This window comes from Athene noctua, chromosome 5 (assembly GCF_965140245.1).
Source record: "Athene noctua chromosome 5, bAthNoc1.hap1.1, whole genome shotgun sequence".
Taxonomy (NCBI): domain Eukaryota; kingdom Metazoa; phylum Chordata; class Aves; order Strigiformes; family Strigidae; genus Athene; species Athene noctua.
Window position 1 is genome coordinate 9,030,828 of NC_134041.1, and position 22,855 is coordinate 9,053,682.

General features: G+C 40.6%; 1 protein-coding gene across 2 annotated transcripts in view; it reads left to right on the plus strand.

Annotated features, from left to right (window-relative positions):
• The window catches only part of LOC141960575 (BEN domain-containing protein 5), a 971,168-nt gene that overhangs the window by 722,693 nt on the left and 225,620 nt on the right, over positions 1-22,855 (plus strand). For both annotated transcript variants that reach the window (XM_074906246.1, XM_074906247.1), the window contains exon 8: positions 21,547-21,636. In XM_074906246.1, the coding sequence (XP_074762347.1) occupies positions 21,547-21,636 (90 nt within the window). The remainder of the gene's footprint in view (positions 1-21,546; positions 21,637-22,855) is intronic.

Sequence of the window (22,855 nt, forward strand, 5' to 3'; positions counted from 1 at the left end):
CTGCTCTCCTGTATTTTTCCAGGGAGCCAGAGGAATGGTCCATTCCTCTGCCTGACGCTACAAGTGACCTTTTTTTCCTGTAACATTTGTTGCTAGTGTTGGCAAAGGGGCTCTCACATCAGCTTGGCTCTGTTTGACTGCTGGGACTGATGTACAAACCTCACCATTGTCAGCACACTAAAGATATCCAAGGTTTCCACCTACAAAAGTCAGGCTGAACAGGAAAGGATAGTTCTCCTTTGAGTTTTGGATCTGAGACGCTGTGCCTGACCCAGATATGGTTATGGGTTGCTCAGTCATGCAGCGAAACTTCTTTGCTTTTCTTCAGGGAAGAGAGGTGTGCTGTATTTTCAGTGGTCACATTGGGTCGGTTGATGGTCTGATGGCACTCCTGCAGCTCGTACCTGCTGCAGAAGTAGCATCCCTACTGAGACTGTCACTGTTTCGTTTTGACTGCTTGTTATTTCTCGCTGGAGTTAGTGATGCTTTGGATTTTTCAAGGACAGGTTCTTCCTCTCCTAGTCCTTGATAATTAGGAATCTGGAATAGAGGCTTACTTTGTTTCTCTTCTTTACAGATTACATCCTGCATTTGTTGAGCTTCAGTTAGACTCTCTCTCTCCATCCACAGATAACTTAGTGAAACCTCCCCTCTAGAAAACTTTGACCTTGTCTCTACAAAGAGATCCTGCATTACCCTGAACAAGGCTGTCCAAAACCAGGCTATTTTACTGTTTTCCTTTTGTTAAGAACTTGGTTTTTTTTTGTTGTTTTTTTTTTTTTTTTTTTTTTTTTTATCTTTTCTCATCTTCTTTTTTTTCTCCTCTTGCCTTGTCTGAAACTGAAGTGGAAAAGAGGAGCGGAAGAGCCATAAGCAGTGTAAAGAAAATGACAGAGTCCTCTGTGTCACTTAACTCTGCAGAACAGGTCACTGGTCAGAGGCATTAGCCTCTTATTGCCTATGCTCAGTGTTTCATATTTTTTATTTGTCTTTACTGTTATTTATCCGATGTAGAGACATGCATTTTTTTTGACAATCACCAGCCAATAATTCCACATTTGTCAAAGAGAAAATGAGATAATCATCGTGTGGCCTGGTATTACTGGAAGGGCAGATTAGATTTGCTCAAAAACGGTGGCATTTTATGGTTACTTTTATGCTCTGTAAATAGAGGAAAAGACAGATTGAAGAGATTACTTTACAAAAAATTCCATTTCAAGTCACTGGGGAAGCAGGTAACCTTCAGATCTGAGCTTTGCATAAGAATGCAGTGGATGAGAGAGGATTTCTATTAACACTGCCAGCTTCTTTCAAAAAATATACTGTCTGCCACTCTACATCAACCTTCCTCCCTGCCTGTTTTCTCCCTTCCACCCACCTTGTCCCCTGGCAGTGCCATTAGAGATGAGCCAGTGACTCAGGGCAGTTCCTTAGCTGAGGCAAGTAGTCATAGTTCCACTGGCTTCAATGGAGCGGTAACAATTTATGCTGGCTGAAGGGTGGTCCCTCATGGTTTGAACCTGACCCAGTGTTTTTTGCCTTTCTTTTGGTTTTTTTTTTTTTTTTTTCAACAGTACTGGGATTTTTGTTTGGTTCTCTGTAGTGACAGAGATCTCTTGTAAAGTTTTCATCTGTATCCAAAGTCTAAAGCTGTTCATGACTAGGGTATTAATTTTTTTCAGAATGGTTCTGAATCAAAAATTGGGTAAACTGGTTTGGCTAGACAGTAAGTGTGGCTTCTGCAAGAAAAATCAACAGAAGTTTTAAAACAAACAAATAATACAAAAAAGCCTAGTTGTCAGAATCTGGGAGGGAATCACTGGGGAAGGATTTCTTTTTGTGTATTATGTGCTTTTCTTATTCTATAGGTATTCGATAGTGACTACTGCTGGAGATAAAGCAGGAGGCTAGATGGACCTTTGCCTTATCCAGATCATATGTCATCAAATCAGATTTTTATTCTCCTGCTTATGCTTAGATTGTGGAAGAATGGAAATATTCTGCCAGTTCTGTGACAGCATTTGAGGAAGGACTGTTTTTTATGGAGAGTGTAACCCAGTGCATGTCTTATTTCATTAGTGAGGAGCAGAACCACCACTGTAAAAGTGCTCTGATAGTATTGATTGCTTTCCTGCAAAAATAAAAAAAAGTTCTTGTGTGACTATTTGCATACTTTCGCTTGACAAATGAGTAAAAATAGGAACCTCTGGATTCCTGTTAATCCAAATATCAAAACTATATTTCTTTGCCCTTAAGCTGTCCACCTGCATGGCGCTGCTTTAGGAGTAATATATGAAATCAGATCATGATCTATCATGCTTGCTTGTACCCATCACAAAAAATAAGCTGAGGCAGTTAGGGTAAAATAGTTGTGTGTCAGATGTGTAGTTATCAAAATATCAACCAAACAATATGTTTATTTTTTTAAAGAGATTCAAGGATAATCTTTTTCATCACTGTTTTAATTAGGTTTAAATAAAATTATTTTTATGCACAGGAGCCACAGATGGAACATTTGCTTTTTCATATACTTCAGGTGATTGCCCATATTCCTCACATTTGTAATATTTAACTTATTTCTGCTAAGCTTTTTAACCTTCTGAAATGAACAACCAGTTTCTTTGACACCAGTCTCTACCTGGTGCAGCAACCTATGCGAATTCCCAATTGCAGTTTAGGCTTATCTTATTAGGAGCCACAGAAACTTCTAGTAGTAAGATACTCTACCGGCTCATCTATAAGTGCACAGAGGGATCATGGATCTATTGAAATCAAAGGTGGAATTATCTTTTTGTCTACAATTTCATCCTTAGGGAGAAATACTACTTACCTGAAAGGCCTCAGAAGAGAAATAGGCAGGACAGGCAGCTAAACATGGGAAAGGCAACTGAAAGGTCAAAGCAGGCTATTGTTTGGGCTGTGATGAAGGTCTGGGGCCGAAGGCCTGTTGAAACTTACACCAGCTCCATCAGTCAGTTATGAGGAACTAGTTTTTCATCAGTCCTTTAGACTCTATCACTCCTTTTGCCAGGGTTGTCCCACTTCACAAATAAGAAATGACCCTTTTCCTTGTTTGTGATGGTGTCTAAGTGCCCTGTTATCTATGCTTCCTTAAACAACCCCTCTGCAGAGTTTGCTGTCCAAATATGATGAGTGGTGGATCTCATGGAAAGTCAGGTATTTATTTATGGACTACCTTCTTCTGCTGTCACAGTATTTTTTCATATAATTCCTTGGCCCATTTATTGGTATAGTAGGTAACTTATTATAGGGTTTGCATTGCTATAACTCAATGATCTGTTTGGTTGCTAAGTAGAATCAAGGAAATTTAACTTTGTGTAAACTCTGCACACAAATAGAGCAACTGCTGTAGCTTATGTCTACTGTTGAGCTTGTCAACTCTGGCAGTGTCCTGTTGAGAGGCCTCCTGGTGTCAAGTGCACTTTCTTTCTCAATATGAAAAGGAATTTATATTTGTAATGAATATTCATACAATAAAGACATGGGTGAGCCACAGATAAAACAAAGGGTTTTATCCTCACAAAACCAGTACTGTAAGAATTAAGATGAAGGGAATCCTATATCACACAATTCAGAGTCTATCTCATTACAGGAGCCAACGGGTACAATCCTGCCCAAATTGATGGAGTGGCTTTCATTTACCCCAACAGTGAATTTGTTACCTACCCAGCCAGACCTAATACTTTTTGACATGAATAGATGAGAGGATCGGTCCATTAATGCAGAAGATTTAGTAGCTATTTGGTGAGTTTTTGCCATCTTTGACATTTCAGAACGGAGCTTAATGATGCAGCAGTTTAGCATAAACAATCTGGCTGCGTGGGGGACATTTCTTTTTCTCTCTTTCTGCTACCTTCTGCAGGCTTGGCATGCTCAGTGTGTATGTGACTTGAGACAGTAGGGCCCCTTTTCAAATGCACCTACAGGCTCTGCCACAGCTGTTAAGCTTTCTTTGTGAAGCAGGAGTTCTATGAGGGTACAGGTTAGTCAGTTTTTCGGAGCTTAAAATAATCCCGTTTCCCTGGTTCCTTAGAAGATGTTGCGTTTAAAAAAAATAAAATAAAAAAAATTACACACTTTAATAGAAATACTTTTCCTTCATTAAATTAAATCTCTAAAGCCCAATAGCATTTTCAGTGCTTATATGAAAATGCCAGTGGGGATTTGAGATTAAAAGCGGTATTTTTGTACAAGTCAATGAAGATCTCAATAGGAAAGAACACTCTTCAAATATAAATTCCTCCAGTATCGAGAAAGACAGACAGATTTTCTACTTAGGTCCTTGATAATACTTCTTCCAGCCTTGTTATGAAATTCTGTTTTCACATATCTGATATAAGGCTGTTACACATTAGCTCTCCATTTAATGAAATCTTATTAATGGTGCCTTTTTTATTTTAGAGATATGCGAAGCTACTCAGATTTAATTCATGTTTAACAGTAAACATGAGGTGCTGTGACCCATTTGTATGCAGCTCAGGTTCTCTTTTTCTATCTAAAAAAAGGATTAAATGGCATAATAAAAAATAAAAGCAAAATAGATCCACTGTTGACTTTTATTGGTATCGTTCGGACATGCATTGCCATGAAAGGCCACTACATATGTGTGACCCACAGCTAGAGGAGTAGGAAAGAAATATATTAAAAACCAAATTCTCAAGAAAGGTTTGTTGGTGCTGGGTTTTTTATTTTATCTCCCTCTTCTGATGTCTCCTATCCATTCAAGCAAAAAAACCTAACAACTTGAGGTCTGCATTTTTGTAGATAAAATACTGAGTGATCAAAGTGCAGTTTTTTGGGAAAGTGCTTTCCAAATTGTTTCCCAGTGAAGAGAAGAAACAGGCATAAGTTTTTAGTAATAAATGCATGCAGGTGTAACCTTTTTTTTTTTTTTTCTTCTATTCAAGGATCTGAAAGCGAATGTATAAAACCGGCTAATCATGACTAGTGTTATTAAAATGGAGCAAAATAAATCGAGTTGGGAATATATTCCAAAAAAGTAGTATTGGTATGTACAGTCCATGGGCCAATTTTGAAGGCATCTGATCTGCTGCTTACAAGAAATCATCAGCCCTTCAGTAGTCATCTGTGCTCCCAGAAAAAACAAAGAATACGATTTAGAAAAACAGCCAACACAAGGCACTGAAGTAGAGCATGCTGAAGAACAGACCTTGAATTCTGTCCATATCTTAAATTCACTTGTTTTGTCAGCACTGAGAAGGCACTCTCACTCTGGATTCTCTCCTAGAGTTAGACAGGCAAGTTGAGGATAACTGGGAAAAAGAAATAATATTTTGACACAACCCATGTAATTTTAGGTTTTCCAAACTGTGTGAATTTGAGCCTTCAGAGAGGGAAAGTCCTCAGGCTTTGGGGATGGGAAGAGGCTCTTATTCCTTCATGCTGAAGCTACTTTTCTCTGTTGTCCAAGTCAGTATTCACTGGGTTAGATGTTGAGCAAAAGTAATCGTGATTCTGTAACCTAGTATTCAGGGTGTTAATGTGGAAAGAAGGAAACCAGGATTCTGGTTCATGTACTATTTAATGCTACATACTTTAAAAAAAAAATCCTGCAATATAACGTGTTTAGGGCACTCCTGGAAGCGTGAATGTAGTTTCAGATGCCTTCAGACTGAGAAGAGGTTTTGCCTGGGGACTTCCCACACACTGTGTAAGTCTGCTGAGCCTATAAGTATTGAACAAATCGGGGATTGTTGCCACTGCTTTTTTACCACCGTGTTTCTATGCTGCTCTTCCATTAGTTACAATTTGGAAATATCTGCTAAAACTAGTGGGAGAGGCAGAGGTACATGGATTTCTGGGGGACTTGGCCAAAGGGAGAACTCTGGTTGCTTATGGGTACTGACATCTCCTGAACTAGGTGACAGCTAAATACATTTTTTTTAAGATCTAAACTATGGGTTTAAATGGGATTTAAGCTACTTCAGTTGCTAAATCTGTTTGTGGATTTATTCTTGAGTGTATTTTTAAAGGAAACTCATCAGTTTAGTGGAAAAGCAACAGAAAGAATACAGGCTATTTGACTTCAATCCTCACATTCAGGCAATGGTACATCATGCATCTGAGGGAGGACAGTGACCTTCAAAAAGTTTTCCATCATTTTAGAAGCTTTCTCAAAATTAGGACAGTGGTCTGGGCTCAGCCTTGACAACTTCTGAAAAGTCTCTCCAGGGTTCAGTTCTAAATGTGTTCAGTGTGGACATGTCTGGTTTGAAAGTTTAAATTCTGCAATGATGAGAAAATCTGCTTGAACTTAATGGCGTGGAAGCTTTATTTTTCCTTCTCTGCCTTGGAAATGCAGAGGACTACGTTACACTAACACTCTGGAAACAAAACTGCTTAAATCCACTCTGACTTTTGCACACTGTATGGTAATAATTGTGGCTAACGGGAAGATAGCTTCTTCAGTTATTGTAATCGATAGATCAGGAATGCAAAGATAGAAAGAAAATTAGGAGTAATCTGTTCTCTGTTTTTTCTAAATCAGCTCACAAACTGAGAAGACAGTTTTTGGAAGTGCTGACCTGTTTTTTCATTCAGATAAAGTTTTTGTGTCATTTACTGGTAAGGCCAGCAGGGTTAAGTCGGTCAATTGCTGTTGTTGTTTTTCCACTTGCCTGGAATATCTCTGTTAATTTTTCTTTCATCTGAAATAGCTCCAAACCTCTCAAATGTTTTTGACTGGAGAACAGTATGTTTGGGTAATGTGGCTTCCATCAGAGATGTGGGTCAGACCAAGCAAGGGCACAGCCTGGTGGGGACAGGGAGGTGGGGGAAATGGAGTTACAGGTGTTTTACTGGCAGTTATGCTAATGATTTAGTAGCCTGAGTTTGGTCGAACTGTTTAACCCATCTTTGCTTCAAGTATTCATCACTTGAATGGGTTTGAAATTGCTTTTCTCTTACTGACAAAGTGCTGCTTGAAAAATACCTGTGCTATAGCCTGAAGGGTATTTGGAAGGGATTATCAACTCCTGTGCAATTGGGGGACACTTAGCACAAGCAGGGGTGTATGTGGTCATGTTGTGTTCACTGATTTTTAACTCCATGAGGAACCCCAATGTTGACTGTTCACTCTGAAGTCTACCTTTGATAAAGGGAAGTAGTGTTGGATACCAGCTCAGCTGAAGGCCATTAGCATTCCTCTGCTGTATTACATGCAGATTTTCCTGGCTCACAAGAATAGCATTACATGGAGTATGCGTCCTATATCAGCAAAAGAAATGCATGCGTGCAGAGATATAGCCAGGGTTTACAGCCTTATTAGAAGACGTATAAACAGTCCTCTCCTCCACCTCCTCTGTCCTTATTTCCCACTGACATTCCCCCTGGCTGTGTTTTCCCTTCCTCACCCTTATGTACTTTCGACAGATTGGGGTGAGAAGGGTTGTTTTTACTTTAACTTAAAATCAGCAGCACAGTCTTTCATCTATCACCACCCTGTATTGGCTGACCCTTGGGTGCACCCAGAGTATGTGTGTGTGTGTGGGGGGGGTAAATATGAGATCAGTTCTGTAGCCTTGGCTCACAAATTCTAATGCCAGGCAGCAAAATTCCTTATAGTGAGGGGATAAGGATCCAGCCCTCCTTCAGGTAGGACGGGCTGAGCAGCCAAAATTGTATCAAATAACATAAGCATGCATGTTGAAATTTCCCCTATATTTGTTCATCAACTACTGTACCGTGTGGAATATGTAAGCTGAGCCCTCTTGGCACCAGCACAATTTGGCTTTGTATGGGATGGAGTGAAGGATGGGGGATGGGGGAATACAGGGAAATGGACTTCACTCCCCTTTAATTAATCTGTGATTTTCTATTTAAATTGGGATGGGGGGATATAGCAGTGCTTCTGCAGATGTAGTAAGATGTCTGCAGAGAAAACACTGTTGCTTAAGAATAGAGAAGTCCATTTCAGTTGGAGGCTGTTGAATGTGGTCATCCAAACACAGCCTTAGTGGTACCAGCAATATGCTGGTTGATTGCCAACAGTCTGCGCTAAATGGGGCAACACCCACACAACCCCGTGTGGTGTGGTCCTGCTAAAGCTGAATGCATGGCAAAGAAGTCTCCATGTTTCTGGAGGCATTTGCACTGCAATCACTGCCCCTTTGTTTTGAAAAGCTGTTGCTGGCTAAATCACCTTCAGTGCTGTTCTTTGTGAGTTCCAAAATATGTTGCATCAAGTGAAGCAGAAGTCTAGAGCAAGAAGCTGCGAGATGCCTTCCTGAATACCAGGATATTCTCAAGACAACGATAAGGCAACTGAAAGCATTACTCCATGAATAAGGGTCATCTTTCTGCAGGAATCTTTCTTTACTGACTAGTGTCCAACCTACATTAGAAAGATAGTGAGGTGCACAGATGCTGTGGTGATTGACATGGTCTGAAATGTCAAAGAACTGAAAAAGGAAGATACCGGTGGGCAGGGAAGTTACTTAAAGGTCATTGAAGTTATTTTCTTGCGCCTTTTTCCATTTTCATAGATGTCTTAGAGTCTGGACAGCATATGCAGCTGGCACCTTTGATAGTGTTGAATGGATAAACGTATCACAAATGAATTGCAAGTGGCACAGTCCTAGGCTTTATGTTTCTTTTGGCATTGAGTAGCTCCTTGAGTTCAAGCCACTTAATTAAAGACTAGTCAACAATATGTCAATGCTGATGGAAGCAATGACACCATCTCAGGCTGTGGCATCCCCCTGTGATGTCAACAGCTGTCTGAATTTTTTTTTTCCTCTCAATTTTTTTGGTACATATCCCCATTGTGCACACTGACTCACACTTTGTATTAATGAGAAATGTAAGGCTTTAAAAAAACAATTGCACTGTAGCCTCATTACTATGAAAAATCCATTACGTGGAAGTCATTTGTCAAAGCCAACTGTTTAGTTGCTGTAATTTACATATTTATCAAGTTTGATTGGAATGTAATGACTTTGACTTTCTTCATTTTTTTTTTTTTAACCTTTTTAACCCTCTTTCCATGAAGAGGGAGTTGTTGTTTTTTACAGGAAAGGGCAAAACATAATTAAATTTACAGTCACTAATAAATATACATGTTAATGGTTCAAATAATTTCTCTATTTTTTTAATGGTGGAAATTAGTTACATTTACATGTTTTTGCATGGAAACTGAGGTGGGATCTTATCAATCCATGAAGTTTTTGTCTCTACCAAGGGATCTGGCTGGCAAAGAATATACAGCACAAGACTCTATAAACGAGATAATGAGTGTCATGATATGCAGCTAATATTGGATCTCCATAATTCTTGTAGTTGAAGGATCAGACATGCATGGGTTTCCAGCATAATCACATGATTTATTATGGATGATTACTTTCATTTGCATCTGATGCTGTGAGTCTTGTGACAGGGCCCCAAGCAGAAGCGTAAAATTCCCTTGAATACAGGGCTGACGACCCAGGAGGCTGCTGAGGACACTGATCCACACAAGCATCTTACACCCCAGCGAGCTGTTACAAGACAGGCGGAGGTGACGAGAGCTTGCTGTAGCAGCTGATACTGGGAGTTGTTAAAGCTAAGCAATGTGGCACTGCTTGTTTGCAACTGGCCTCAAGTGAAGAAATCTCTTCCCTGTGCTATGGAAAAGGCTAGAAAATATGATACAAAAATGACAGCTGAAGAGCAGAATGCCAGCTCTCATCTGAGCATTGAAACTTTCTCTATAAAAGGATAGTAAGGACATGAGAATTGAGCAGATCTGTGGTGTGCCTGTGTGTCAGGGTTCAACTGACGGGGTCAGTTAGTTCCTCTGGAATGGTCTATGGCCTGAGCAAAAGCTAAAACAATGCATACAAAATTAAGGCATTTTAAAAAATATAAAAACCAAGGGAAGAGGCAAGTGAGAAATAGATTGAAATTCAGCAAAAGCAATTGGTGGCTGAATACCAAGAAAAATATACTCGGGGTGAGACAATAGAATAGTTTTCCACAGAAATGGGGTGCTGACCAGGTAAGGATGGTCTAGATGAGCTAAAATGTCCTTCCTAGATCGAATATGAAAGGGAATATAGATGTTTAGTGACTACCTTTGAGAAGCAGTGAATATCAAGCAGCAGGTGTCCAGCCACAAATATAACTTATGTGACAAAAAATGATGTGCTACAGAAGCTGTGGCATGCAGTTCGTCAGCCCCTTTTCTGTCCTCTGCTGCTTCACAGCATCTCCCACTTGACATTCCTATCTTTGACGTGTCCCATCCTTTAAATAAATGATGACTGAGAGTGATCCCCTTGAGCTTCAACTTGGAGCATGTTTTTATTAATTTATTTCTTGCTGTGCTAGATTTCTCCCCCTCCACTTTTAAAGGCTCCTTTGACTTTAATTAAAATTCTCCATAGGCTTATTGCCTTGAGAGAGAGAGAGAGAGAGTGTGTGTGTGTATAAATTGGTTTTAACAGTTTGCTGACTAGATACGTTTTGCAAAGCTCACACAGCCTTCCAGTGTGCATGTCTGCAGACAACAAAATGTGTTTTCACATAAGCCCCATGCTATATTGATTGACTGCGCCTCTGAAATTTATTGCTAACAAGTGATGGGACAAAAAGGACAATTAGAATTGGTAGACACTTATGTGCACGTGAAGTTAATGTGGTGCTTACAGAGATCTCAGCAAAGAATCATGTCTGTGAGAAGAACTGTTCTTGGTTTGATGTAAGGCAGCGGACAGACGTGGCAGGTTGGTTAGAGTGGGAGAAGGTTTTATGTGTCCAGGTGGAATTTAAACATCTTTGTGATAATTGTTTTTGCAACAGAGGGTAAAATGTCATAAGCAGCATGTGAATAAGAATGGCAGCTTACTTAATTCTTGGCCCTTAATGACAATGGAAAGTGCCCTACTTCTGGGCATGTATCTCACCATTTTCTTTTGAAGGAAAGGACAAGGGTGTGACAGGAATTTCTCCTGCCAGACTGCGGGATATGTGGTAAAGGTCAAATATTCTTAGTACACTTCTGTCTGAGGTCATGTCTGTGACATTTGCCGATACTGGAGTCATAGTCAAAAGTGAGTGGAATACATACACCTAAGCAAAGCTGATTTAGGACTGCTGAGACTCCTCCCAAACCACAGACTCCCTGACATCAGGTCCCTGTGATTAAAAACTGTGAAGAATCAATGAACAAAAGCAGGGGCCTGGCAGTGTGTCCAGGAGAGGTGACCCCACTTCTTTGTGAAAAGGGGACGCTTTCCACCCAATCTTTGCCATCGTCTCTACATTAAAAAAAACCCACATGTTTCTCATCACAATTTGAAACCAGTGTCTAACATTACAGTAAAGAAGGACTTGCTTCTGGCCGGCTTAGGGACACGTGTGAGTGTTTCAGCACTGAAGGTGTAGTCTATATCCCCTGTCTTGTCTGAGGTATTTCAAAGTGTGAATTTGGTGTCTACTGAGCATCTGAATTTTTGGTGCTACGTGTTCAGGTCCAAATTCTGATTTTAGGCAAGCTGTGAATATGAAGAGAGAGGCTATTCAGTGGTGTCTTTTTCTTGTCTTGTGGGCTCAAACCTCTCCTGAAGAGAGTGTTGGTGCCTCCTGAAGAGGTCAGTGTCATGTTCTGAGGAGCACTGCTCTTCATGAATCTCATTTCAGCAGGTTGCCTTTTATTGACCGCTAGCTCAGCTTCCGAAGAACACACTGCCATAGTTCAGTAAAGGCCAAAACCTCTTGCAGAACACCTTGCATGTCCTGCCTGGGATCATTGCTTTCAAGCCAGGTCTTGTACACTAAAGGCTTTATTCTGCTCAACCCTGTCAGTCTCTCTCCTCCCAGGGAAGGTCCCATGCAGAAAAAAATTAAGAAAAATAATAATCCCCGATGTCCTGTAATTGAGCATGGGGTATCTCCACTTCTTTATAATTAGTGTTTTGGGAAGAATAAGAGAGACAATTGTTCACGTTGTTCAAGTCAGTGTCTAAAAGGTGGAATACAGGAGATGAATCCAGTGGCAGTGCTGGGTGTATTGCTTCACTGCTACCCCAGATTTCAGCCTTTAGCCAGCCTGGCTGAAACCTTGGTTGCTTTTCACCTTTTCTTCCTCCAATAATGAGACCTGACCCTACTTAGAACAAAATACCCGAGTAGGTATCTATCCAGCTTTGTCCACCATTGCATGCTTCTCCACGTTTTTTTTCAATTCTGCTCCTGTTGTACTTACTGCCTGTTTAAGTGAAGAACATGAGGCATAGCCTCAGTGAGTAGAGGTTTTCCAGTTATAGCTTCCCAGAAACACCTTTCCTGATTTTTGTGTGTTGTCTTGCAGCTTGCTCCTTCTCTATTGTTTTATCCATTGTCCTTGAAACATTAGAGATGCTGGACTGGAGGATTCTGGACTTGCATCATTTGGCAGCTATAGATGTCCTTTCCAGCACTGACTTCCTTAGGAGGATCCATGATGAATGTAAGGCTGGGTCTCTGCATCTCAGAGAAACTACAAGAGTTTCAAGCATAGCTGTACTGGGACTCAGTTCTTTTCTGAAGTGCACATGGTTTTGCTCAAATTTTATATGGGAAAATCTAAGCACTGAAGTTAATCACAGGCAAATCCACAGCAAAACTGGAAACAGAACAGAGGTGTCCTGGCTGCTCCTGTAACGGCTGGACTATTCTGTGAGTAGATGGTAATTCCCTCTTTGCTATCTTGGCTGAAATTCTGACAAAAATTATTCTCTTATCTTTCAGCCCATGCATACTTGTAGCGAACAAACATAATTGTAGCCCTCTCCACTGGAGAGAGCTGATAGAGAATTGCTTTATAACAGACCTTAGCAATATCTTTTGAATCCTTGGATTTTAAAGACAAACTGAAAAGATACCCATGTAACTGTAGTATTGCAGGTAGAAATGTCCTGCATGTGAATATTTTTTTTCTATCCCTTTATATAAAGTGAAGGCTACCAGGATGGTGAGCATTTCTAGAGGGATGATAGCAGTGAAAAGAGAGAGCAAGATAGGTACCAGTTAGTATCGATTCCGTCCCTAAAGGTGAGGCCTGTTTCCTTTGTGACTGCAGGCAGCTCCTTAGTGTTTCTACCTTATCTTCACCGATGTGGCATTGTGGAGCTCAGTTAAGAGAACCCTGTGGAATGGCTGAAGATCTTTATTACTGTCACTGATGGTAACTGGAGAAGTGCTGCTACATACATAAGCTACTGCATTTCTGTCTGGTGTCAAATTTAGAGAGAGAGATAAATAGGACGTGTTTTGGTTTATTCAGTTTGTAATTTAATGTCGACCATTGCAAGAAAAAAAAAAAAGAGATGAGTACTGTAGATCAGAGTTCATGTATTCAAATACAGATGGAGGAATCTGACTCTATGGCATTTAAGGAAAAAGCATTGAAAGACACTCAAGTAAAATGAAGACTTTTAGCAAATCGTGGCTAGAATGTTTTCAGCTTGGTGTGGGTTTTTTTTTTCTTTTCCCTGCAGGTAAACTTTACTTTCTTGTTCTATATCATCTGAAGGACACATGCATTTTCTGGGATTTTGGGAATGATTTCTGGGGTTCTGGGATTAGACATCAAATTTAACAAGATGATATATAGCTTTGAGGAGACACATTTGATGTACCACTTAGCCTTCCCATAATTTACTGCCTGCCTCCAGTCTCTGGAGGGCAAGGGGTTTATCTACACTCCAACCTGACTTTATAAATAGCAAAGCAGGAGAGGGAAAAAGAAAGCAGGCTGGGGACCTGCCTGCTAAACTGTTATGATATGACGGTGATGCAGGTAGGTGACATTAAATGCTACTGTCTGCATCCTTAATTGTGAGTTGTCATCACCTTGGCCGTTTGAGGACGATAATGTGCTGTTCATATTCTAGGTTTCTATTCTTATTCATAGGACTGTATGTTCCAATGTTCAAATGCGTATGTACAATTTAAAAACAAAACCTCTGTTTTTTGGGGAGTGATTTTTTAGTGGAGATGAGGAAGGAGGAAAGATGTGAGTGTGACTTGACTGGTTTTGCTTGTGGTTAATTTTCCTGCCTCAGAAGTGTAGCAAGCTGCCAGTATCAGAAAGCCTAAATGGAAAAATGGTTGCTTCCAAGACATAATGAAGATTAAAAACAAACAAGTGGGGCTGGGAGGTAAGGGGGATCTTGCTCTGTCGTCGTTTGCCATTTCTGATTTTGCAAATAGCTCTGCAGTGTCGTTTGATCTATGCTTCAGCATAATTTTACCAGAAGATATTACTGGCCTTTTGCTTTACAGTCAGATCCCTTTGCTGGGCTATTAAGTTGAAAATGCAGTCAAGTATTAACATCGAAACTGTTTATGTAACCTTCCACTGCATGGAACCCCTCCAAAATACCCTGCAATTAAGGGAGGGAAGGGGAAGGAGGGGATGAAAAACAAGAGCTGGATAGAAATAGTGCCTGCTCTGGGATTTAAATAGGTCAACTCATTTCAACAAATAGAAGTTAGGCTGTTGATATATGCCCATCTACTTAAACTGTCATCGAAGTTCACTTAGCTGCATTCCAGCAGAGATTGCTGGCCGTTAAAGAGATGCAAAAGGCATTGTTACAGAAGACTTAAAGAGGGAAAAGGAAGGAGGAACAAAGAAATAGCCAGGCAAGGAGATCATACAAGTATTACACTTTCAGATTCCTGGTGGCACTGACAAGTGTTGATAACTCCTTCAGCATCTACCTTCAGAGCACAGAGTCCCCCCCTGTGTTTGTCCCTACTGGATGCTCGCACATGGCGTAAGTCTAAATGTTCGGGTTTTTTTCCCTTTTCTGATGGAATATATTTAGTTTGCTTTGAACAAGAGCAAACCCAAATCCCAGGGCCTCTGAATAAGGGGGAGTTACGGAGGGGGAATACAATGAATGTCTTAATCCTGTGTCACCCTGTCTTTGAGACACTGTGCTACATTAAATTGATTTTGCAAATGAAAGCTAAAAGCTAAGCAAAAGCCACCAATCTATTTTGCCTAAAGATGATTTTAGTGCTCTTTATGTTCCCCTAAATGACAAACCAATTTGTTACCTGCCTACATAAACATTTGCCTGTATTAGCACCAGAAATGTTTTATTTTTATTAGCCCAAACTTTATCTTTTTATGAAGACACAGGGGCCTAATAAAATTAGTGTGCAAATATAATACCCAATTTGCATTTTTCCATGGTCAGCAGAAAAGCTGAGCAAAATCAATTTGATATTAGGTCAGCATATACATCAATAAAGCATACACACACACAGGACCATTGTAATGGTCTCTGTAATTTCTATGCTGCCAGAGTAAAGAGATTAAATAATATTAAATGCTCCAAAATAGCTTTGCTTTTAAGAGGAATGTAAAAAGAAAGAGAGACTTTGGCATAAAATGGGTAATAAAGGATAATAGTTGCACAATCTCCAACTTTAAAACATTGTGACAATGATCTCAGACTCAGGCTTCCTGCTAAATCACCCCAATTCAGCAAAGCTCTTATACCAACACTTATGTTTAAGTACATTTTTAAACACAATAGAAGTCCATCAGACAAATCACATATTTAAGCACCTGACAGAGTCAGGGCCAGAACCTCAATGAAAATCCAGAACTTCAGAGGTTTGGATCCAGTTTTAAGCATTACATGCAGACCTTTACTGGATGGAGGGTCTGTACACAAGTGAGACTTTGCTAAACAAAACCCCTCTGCCCTCCAGAAGGGACTATCTTAGCATGGTGCTGGGTGGGATGAGTCAGTGAGCCATGGGGGCACTTCATAGCAGTGTTCCCCCTGCGCAGACATGACCTTCCCTGGATTCTGCATGGGAGCCGAGATACTGCTGCCTTTCTTTCCAGGTAAAAGTACATAGCAATAGGTGTCCGACTTTCAAAAACTGTAGGCCAGTCTTTGGTATTCTCTCTCTGGTACAAATGGCATCATTTTTATCCACCGTGCCACTTAGTTTCTTCGTACCACTCAAGCCAACTATAAGAAGGCAAAAAGAAAAGCTTGTGTTTATTTGACCTCATCAAGTCCAGTGGGATTTGGTAGTGGCCAAAAAATGGTGGTGTTCTGCAGTCTGTGTTGCTGAGATGTGCACTCTTACCTGAAATGTGACCAGAAGTAACAAAAATAAATGGAATTAGGTGCTAATCTGGTCTCGTAGGAAAAGCCAGAGTACAGTAAATGCTGCTTGGATTTGATTTGCTAAAGCAGGTTAACGTGGTAGAGACTAGGCAATCAGGACAGCAACATCAGTGTTTTCTTTCAACACAGATGTTACAGTTCTGTTGGACACCGACAAGCCAACACAGTACAGTGAAGTGTAACGCAATAGAGTCCTTTTGATTTCCTCTGTGGAGTCTTTAAGTCACAGGGTTTTGAATATAAAATGCTGGCAACAGCCCACCTCATACTGTAAAGTACCTGAGAAAGGAAGACAATATGGAATTTATTTGCAACGGGTACACGTATCTCATGAAAATATATATGGATATTTAAACCAAATTATTTAGGGTATGAGTTTCCATTTCTTCTAATTTAGAGACTTCTGGTTTTCTACAGATAGGGTGAAATGTGGGAGGGAAGAATGCAAAGATTTTTCCTAGTACCTTGCCCCAACTTTGAAGTCCTCTGCAGAGGAGTGGAATTCACTTCCAAGCTCTCCTGATGGATTCCAGTTAAAGACTTTCTCAAATAGACTTCTAGGGTCAGACTTGCTCATCCTTTGTACTCCATCAGCCTTAGCACTAATTTGCGAACTTGCATCATTAACATAACATGGCTACATGACTTAAAAGAAACCACAAGTCTGCAATCTCTGTGCAGTCGGGTTTTGGTCTAATGTGGTATCAGGAATGATCTTGGATGCTGAGCAAAGTTCTCCTCAGTTTTGTTACAGCACTTCATTTTGGTAGTGCAAATGGGATTCCATAAATTTAATATTTCTGCAAGAAATTTCTAGATACTTATTATTAAGCTACTACATACAGATCTTGTCGTTTTCATGTTTTTATAGTAGCATAAAAAATGGAAATTGAATGAAAATGGCTAAGTGAATTTGCTGCCTTCCCATGAAAGTTTAGATTTTGATCTGACTGTCTTTTTTTTTTAGTACAAAGTGCTTTCTGTGGGACTCTGTTTTAGTTGCACTAGTGTAATATGTCACCAAGAGTGGAAATCGCTGTTTCCTGGGTGAGAGCTGGGGGGGAATGCTGCCAGTGGGATTGCTTTAAGTGGTTGACTTGTGCTTGCTATAGCATTAGATGAGAAGGAACATGAAGGCCAAACAGCACGAGTAACATCCTGATCAAGAGATCTGAGTTGCTTGCTTGCAGCTAACTGGATTTCTTTTCAGTATGACATTTGCTTGGTGTTTATCACCATTGTGGTAGCTTTGGAGCCAGAATAGATGTTGAGGTTAATGGTGTTTATTCTGACTAGTGCCTTAGATTTTACAGCTTTGCCCAAGGGAATTCGCCTCTGCAGCAGAGCAACAGGATGGTGGTGGGTGAGTAGCTGGCTACAAGGGTGTATGTAACAACCAGTGGCAGATTGCTTAGGTCCCAGTTGGAATTTTAAGTCAAGGCAAATATTATTGATGATGATAGTAGTGTTAGCCTCCAGAGGGGAAAGAAAATGTTTAGTTCAATCTTTGAGATACTTTCTGGAAGAGAAAATAAAAAAGAGTAATTCCAGAAATCTATAAATTTCTTTCCTTGGAAAACTTTTTCATCAAATAGGGTTTTTTTTTTAAGCTTCACTGCTATGGCAGTCGGAAGGGTACAAGGGGTACCACAGCACTCTGCATTTCCACAACTGACAAAGTTGTGGCTAAATGAAGCGTGTCTTTCTGTCATTTTGTTTAAGTGCTTTTGGCATCTATTGAGCAGAGCTATACACTTCTAATCTTTTTAATTTTGATTGATCTTTTCAATCCTGAAGTAGAAAATAGGGTGAATTTTCAATGCAACATTTAAATTAAAATATAAAATGGTGTTTTGTAGTTGTATCCATTATTGGTTTGGTGAGTTAACCTTGGCCTGCTCCCAGAAGCCCACTCAGCTGCTCCCTCTTCTACAGGACGTGGGGAGAAATTAAGATGAAAAGACTCGTGGGTCAAGATAAAGACAGGGCTACCACTTACCAGTTACCATTGTGGGCAAAGCAGACTTGACTTGGGAGAAAATTACTTGAATTTACTGTCAATTAAGAGAGACTTGTATAGTGAGAATCAAAGAGAAAAATTAAACCAGTACATTTTCCCCTCATTTACCCAAGACTGATTTCACTCCCAACTCCTCTACCTCCCTCCCTGCTGCCCCCAGCCATGCCAGGGATAGATAACAGGGTTGTGGTCAGTCTGAAAGAGCTCCTCTCTCCAGCGTGTCCAGCACTGGGGTACAGACACCCACCACAACCAGTAAAGATAAAAGAACACAAAGCTTTTTTAATTTTCTGTCCCTCTTTCACTATTAGGTTTCATATAAAAACACTGAAAAAGAAGACAGCATTGTTGCTGTTTGGAGGTATGCGCATGTTTGCACACATATGTACTTGCCATTCCTTTTATCACAGGATGCTAAGGAGAGCAAGACAAGCATGCAAGGCTGAATATATGATTTCCAAGACCACTCATGGGATGTCTGGATGGATGGGTTACAGTGTTCTGTGTTAGGGTTCAGGCTGGAATAATGCATGCCCTGCACCAGCCGGGTACAAAGTCCCCATTGCAAACTCTTAGGTGTTACGGTACTAAGTACAAGCTAGTCTGGTTCATACTGGAAGCCTCAGTGCACCTTGTCCCATAGGTTGGCTAATGGGCACCCGTGTTACCTCGTATGTCCCCCTTTTACCAGCATTTTCAGAACCGCTGAACTGTGATTGAAGAGGACCTGCAGAACTGAAAGCTTGTCTGACAGTTTAGTTTCTTCCTGTAAGTTCACAGAGACTTGTACTTAGGCAGGGGCTTTACTCACCAAAGCAGCTTTTGCCAGATTCACCCACATTTAGAAGGCACTGCTCAATTTTCTAGGCTTTCCGAGCTGCATTAAAGATACATGCTTTCCCAAAATGTTAACAGAAACATATAAGAAGTGTTTGTTTGCTTGTGCAAATGCACACTCTGAAAGCCAAACACTGAAAATTACTCTTAAAAAAAAAAAAAAAAGTTAATGGGTCATATTATTTCATCGAGCCCAAATACCAGAAATACACATGTGCGCAGTCACATGTGCTGTGTTTTACTGCTTCTGTATGAATAATGCAGAATATTGCTTAAAGAAAAAGATTTATGAGGGTATTGTTGAGCTTGAAAAACGTGGAAAAAATGTCTGCTACGTGAAGATGGACAACCAGCTGTGCCTGTGCTCATTTTGAGCGCTGTACCTCCAGGAGGCTGGGTACTATGGAAGGGGCTGTACACTGCGAGGTTGTGCATTGACACTTTGCAGCAAATGTACTGGGCTGGAAAGTGAATAATTTATTGGGGATTGTAAACCAAGGTGGAGTGAAGTTGCCTGGCCCTGAGTGCAGGGTGGTAATTCGGTGCTGTTCCATCCCCCAAGGAAGCGGGCAAGGGAGGTCCCAGTTAACACCCAGTGCCACATCTCTCATTGACTCCAAGAGGTTTTGCACTAAGCTCTAAACTGGGAAAGTTCCGTTTCAGAGGAAAACGAAATGACTAATGATTTTAATAACTGTTATGAAGGGTAAAGTATAAATAACAAAAATGTTGTAATTAAAACCAAACAAAACTAAAGCCACAAAAAACCCCAAATGAATACTGTCCGAAAGATATCTTAACCAAGGAGCTGTTCCAGCTCCAAACAGTGGCAGTCATGGTGATGAGCATCACTTCTGTGCTGAGACACCGTCCCTTTAATGTAATGCTGTTTTTCCAACAGAGGAGAAAAACTCCTCTCCTCTTGCAAAAGTGATCCCAGCCTGTTTTTGCTCTTTAAAGTTGGTTTGCTGATTTACCGCCTCTCTCCCACACTACTTAATGTAAATGATGTGTGGTGGTCACTGACTTACAGCTGAAGGTGTTGTGTTCCTTTTTGCTGCCTCCCACTTTTCTTCTGCAGACAGAATTGACCCCACCAGCTGCTACGTTTGTCAGAGACATTCTTTCTTATATTTCTTTGCCTCTGGGGCTCAAAAACACCAGAGAGTGGTGAAGCTGGAGTATGAAAGAACAAATGAATGGCTGAGTTACAGGGTGAGCAGCTGTAGGACATTTAGAGACGCTAAGGGAATAAAAAAAGAAACCTGCTGAGGTTGTCTCCTGAGAACAACCAAAAATATATTGATTATTCCTGTGGTGCTGTTAGGTGTGATTTACTATTTGGGGAAACTGAGCATTTCTAAGAATTCTGGAAATTAAAAAAATAACTCAGGTATGGTCTCAAGGACTCCCAAACATCTTTGAAATTAACAGTCTGTGTTTGGGTATATTTGGGTATATACCAAAATATAATGCATCTACCTAATTAAAAAAAAAAAAAGCTTGGATTTAGTTTCCAGTCTCCTTTCAGTGTGTAAACTTGTTATTTCAAAACAAAGATTTAAACTGTCTCTAGCAATTGGATCCTGCTGTGTTTAGTATTACCCCTGCTGTGTGTCTTCAGATCTAGATAAGACATCTAACTGAGGTCCAGACCTCTTATGGTCTTTAAAGTTCCCAGAAACCATTTTGAAAGAGTGTAATTTTTATTGCCTGTTTATTAAATGCAGTCAGTGCACAAACAGAGAAAAGATCCTGCTTGACCCATGTAGTTTACGGCTGAAGCAAGTGGCTAAAGTAGTGTGGTTTTAATACTGGGGGATTAAGCCATGTTAAATTCAGCGTAGTTGGTATCTAAGTCTCCATTCCACCTATCCATAATTTGAAGGGGGCCTGGCACTTTTTTACGGCCTCACTGGAGAAGGTTGCTGGATTTAATCCTGGTCTCTTTTTCATACTTTATTGTTTTTGAACGTTTCTTTCAGTTAGGGCAGATGCACTTCCAAATAGTTAAGAGATAAAAAAAAAACCCAAACCCAACCCCCAAATCCCCCAGAGCAAAGTCTAATAAATGTCATTTGTTAGCACTTCACCGTTGTTTGGCACTGTTAAGGCTTGTATCAAGTGTAATGCAGGGTGCAATTGGCTTTGTGTTGAGTATGGCCCCCCACTGTTTTTCTTGTCGCCCCAGGGGGACATTTATCACAAGTGAGAGAGCAATTACAGTACAGTTAAACTCACTGTAGTAAATCTTGTTTTTTAAAGAGAGAGCGAAGTTTGTTGTTGCAGGTTTGGCTGTATGTCATGAGTTTTGCAGCCCTTGTGCAGTCTGCTATATGGTCTGGTATGGAGACCCAGTGACGCTGCCTCCTTTAATTATAGATCGTGCTTATTTATAATGCATGACCAATTTTAATAAAAGGATATGCTTTAAAAATTAATGGCCCTTTGTTCCTACATATGGGACCCAGTTTAAGGCTCTTCATCTCTCTTTTTCCCTCTGTCCCCTGCCACCCCCTTCTGCTGCAGAGAACCTGCGTCCAGGGGCTGAACAGAAAGTGGTGTTCATCACTGCACGGGTCCACCCTGGGGAAACACCATCTTCCTTCGTGTGCCAAGGTGAGTGTCTGCGTGAAGGTGGCAGAGCTGGCAAAATCTGATTTCCTATCGATGCACGTATTGGGTTTGTATAGCTTTGGATCTGATAGAAGACTGAGTTCACATGATGGTTTTTTCCACAGTGAGGAAAGATATTAGCAGGATCTCTCACCTCTGCCCAGCTGCCTGTCTTCTGGAGGCAATAGGAATGTATTATCTCTGAATGTTTGCTGAACTTGGTCAGAATTGGACAGTGAGCTCTGAAGCTATTTGGGAAGAACTGACAGTCACACTTGTCCATATGCAACGTGATCATGTAAGGCTCCTTATGAAAACAGGCTGGAAAAGCTCAGGGAGTGGTTCTCTGTTAAGTGCTGATGTTGTCTTGCTGTCTACTATCTTCAGCTTGTTTTCCACCACAAAGCAGTGACCCTAGTTCTCCAATTTAATTCTAAGAGGCCTCTATTTGTCTGAAGTTGCTGCTCTGAGGAGCACAGCTCCCAGTAGCTGACAGCTGTTCCCTGCACAAAGCATTCCTGCTAAAAATAGAAAGCAAATTGCCCAGCTTGTATTTATAAAGAGTTGTAAATCTCAGGCTTGTGGGTACAAATAAATAAATAATCCTGGCATGTGTTCATATAACTTCATTGTATAGGTCTGAAATATTGTACTTATTGTATGTGACTTTCCGCGGTGGTAAATTGTTGATGCTATAAATCAACGTAACTTCCCTGAAGCCAAGGCAATATGCTAATTTACTACATCAGCTTGGATCTGGCCCTGCCTAGCCAATGAGTTGCATCAATCAAGCATATGCAGTGTTTATTATGTTGGCTGCTTGTAATGTTGCAGATTGGTTTGCGACTGGCCCTGTTGGTACCTAAAGACCTCGATGGGAAAGGTTGGCATGGTTTCATGGTCTTCTCTGTGTGCTTCTTGTCCTGGCAAGGTCCTGTGTCTGGCATCTCTCTAAGGCAAAAGGTCAACAGCTGTCACTTCTGCTCTCCTAGTCCAGTGGGCTAACAGGATACTGGGCCTCTTCTTGCTGGCCCATGGAGTAGTAAAGGTAAAACCCTTCCTTTAATAAAATGATACTTCAGACTGAGAGCAGGAAAACTCAACAGGTTTCCCATCTCCTGTAGTGTCACAGTCAATGCAGGGCATTATAGTACACATGATGTTTGTTAATGAATATGGATTTTTAATTGGATGCTTTGATTCTGTTTGTGGCTGCTGGCAT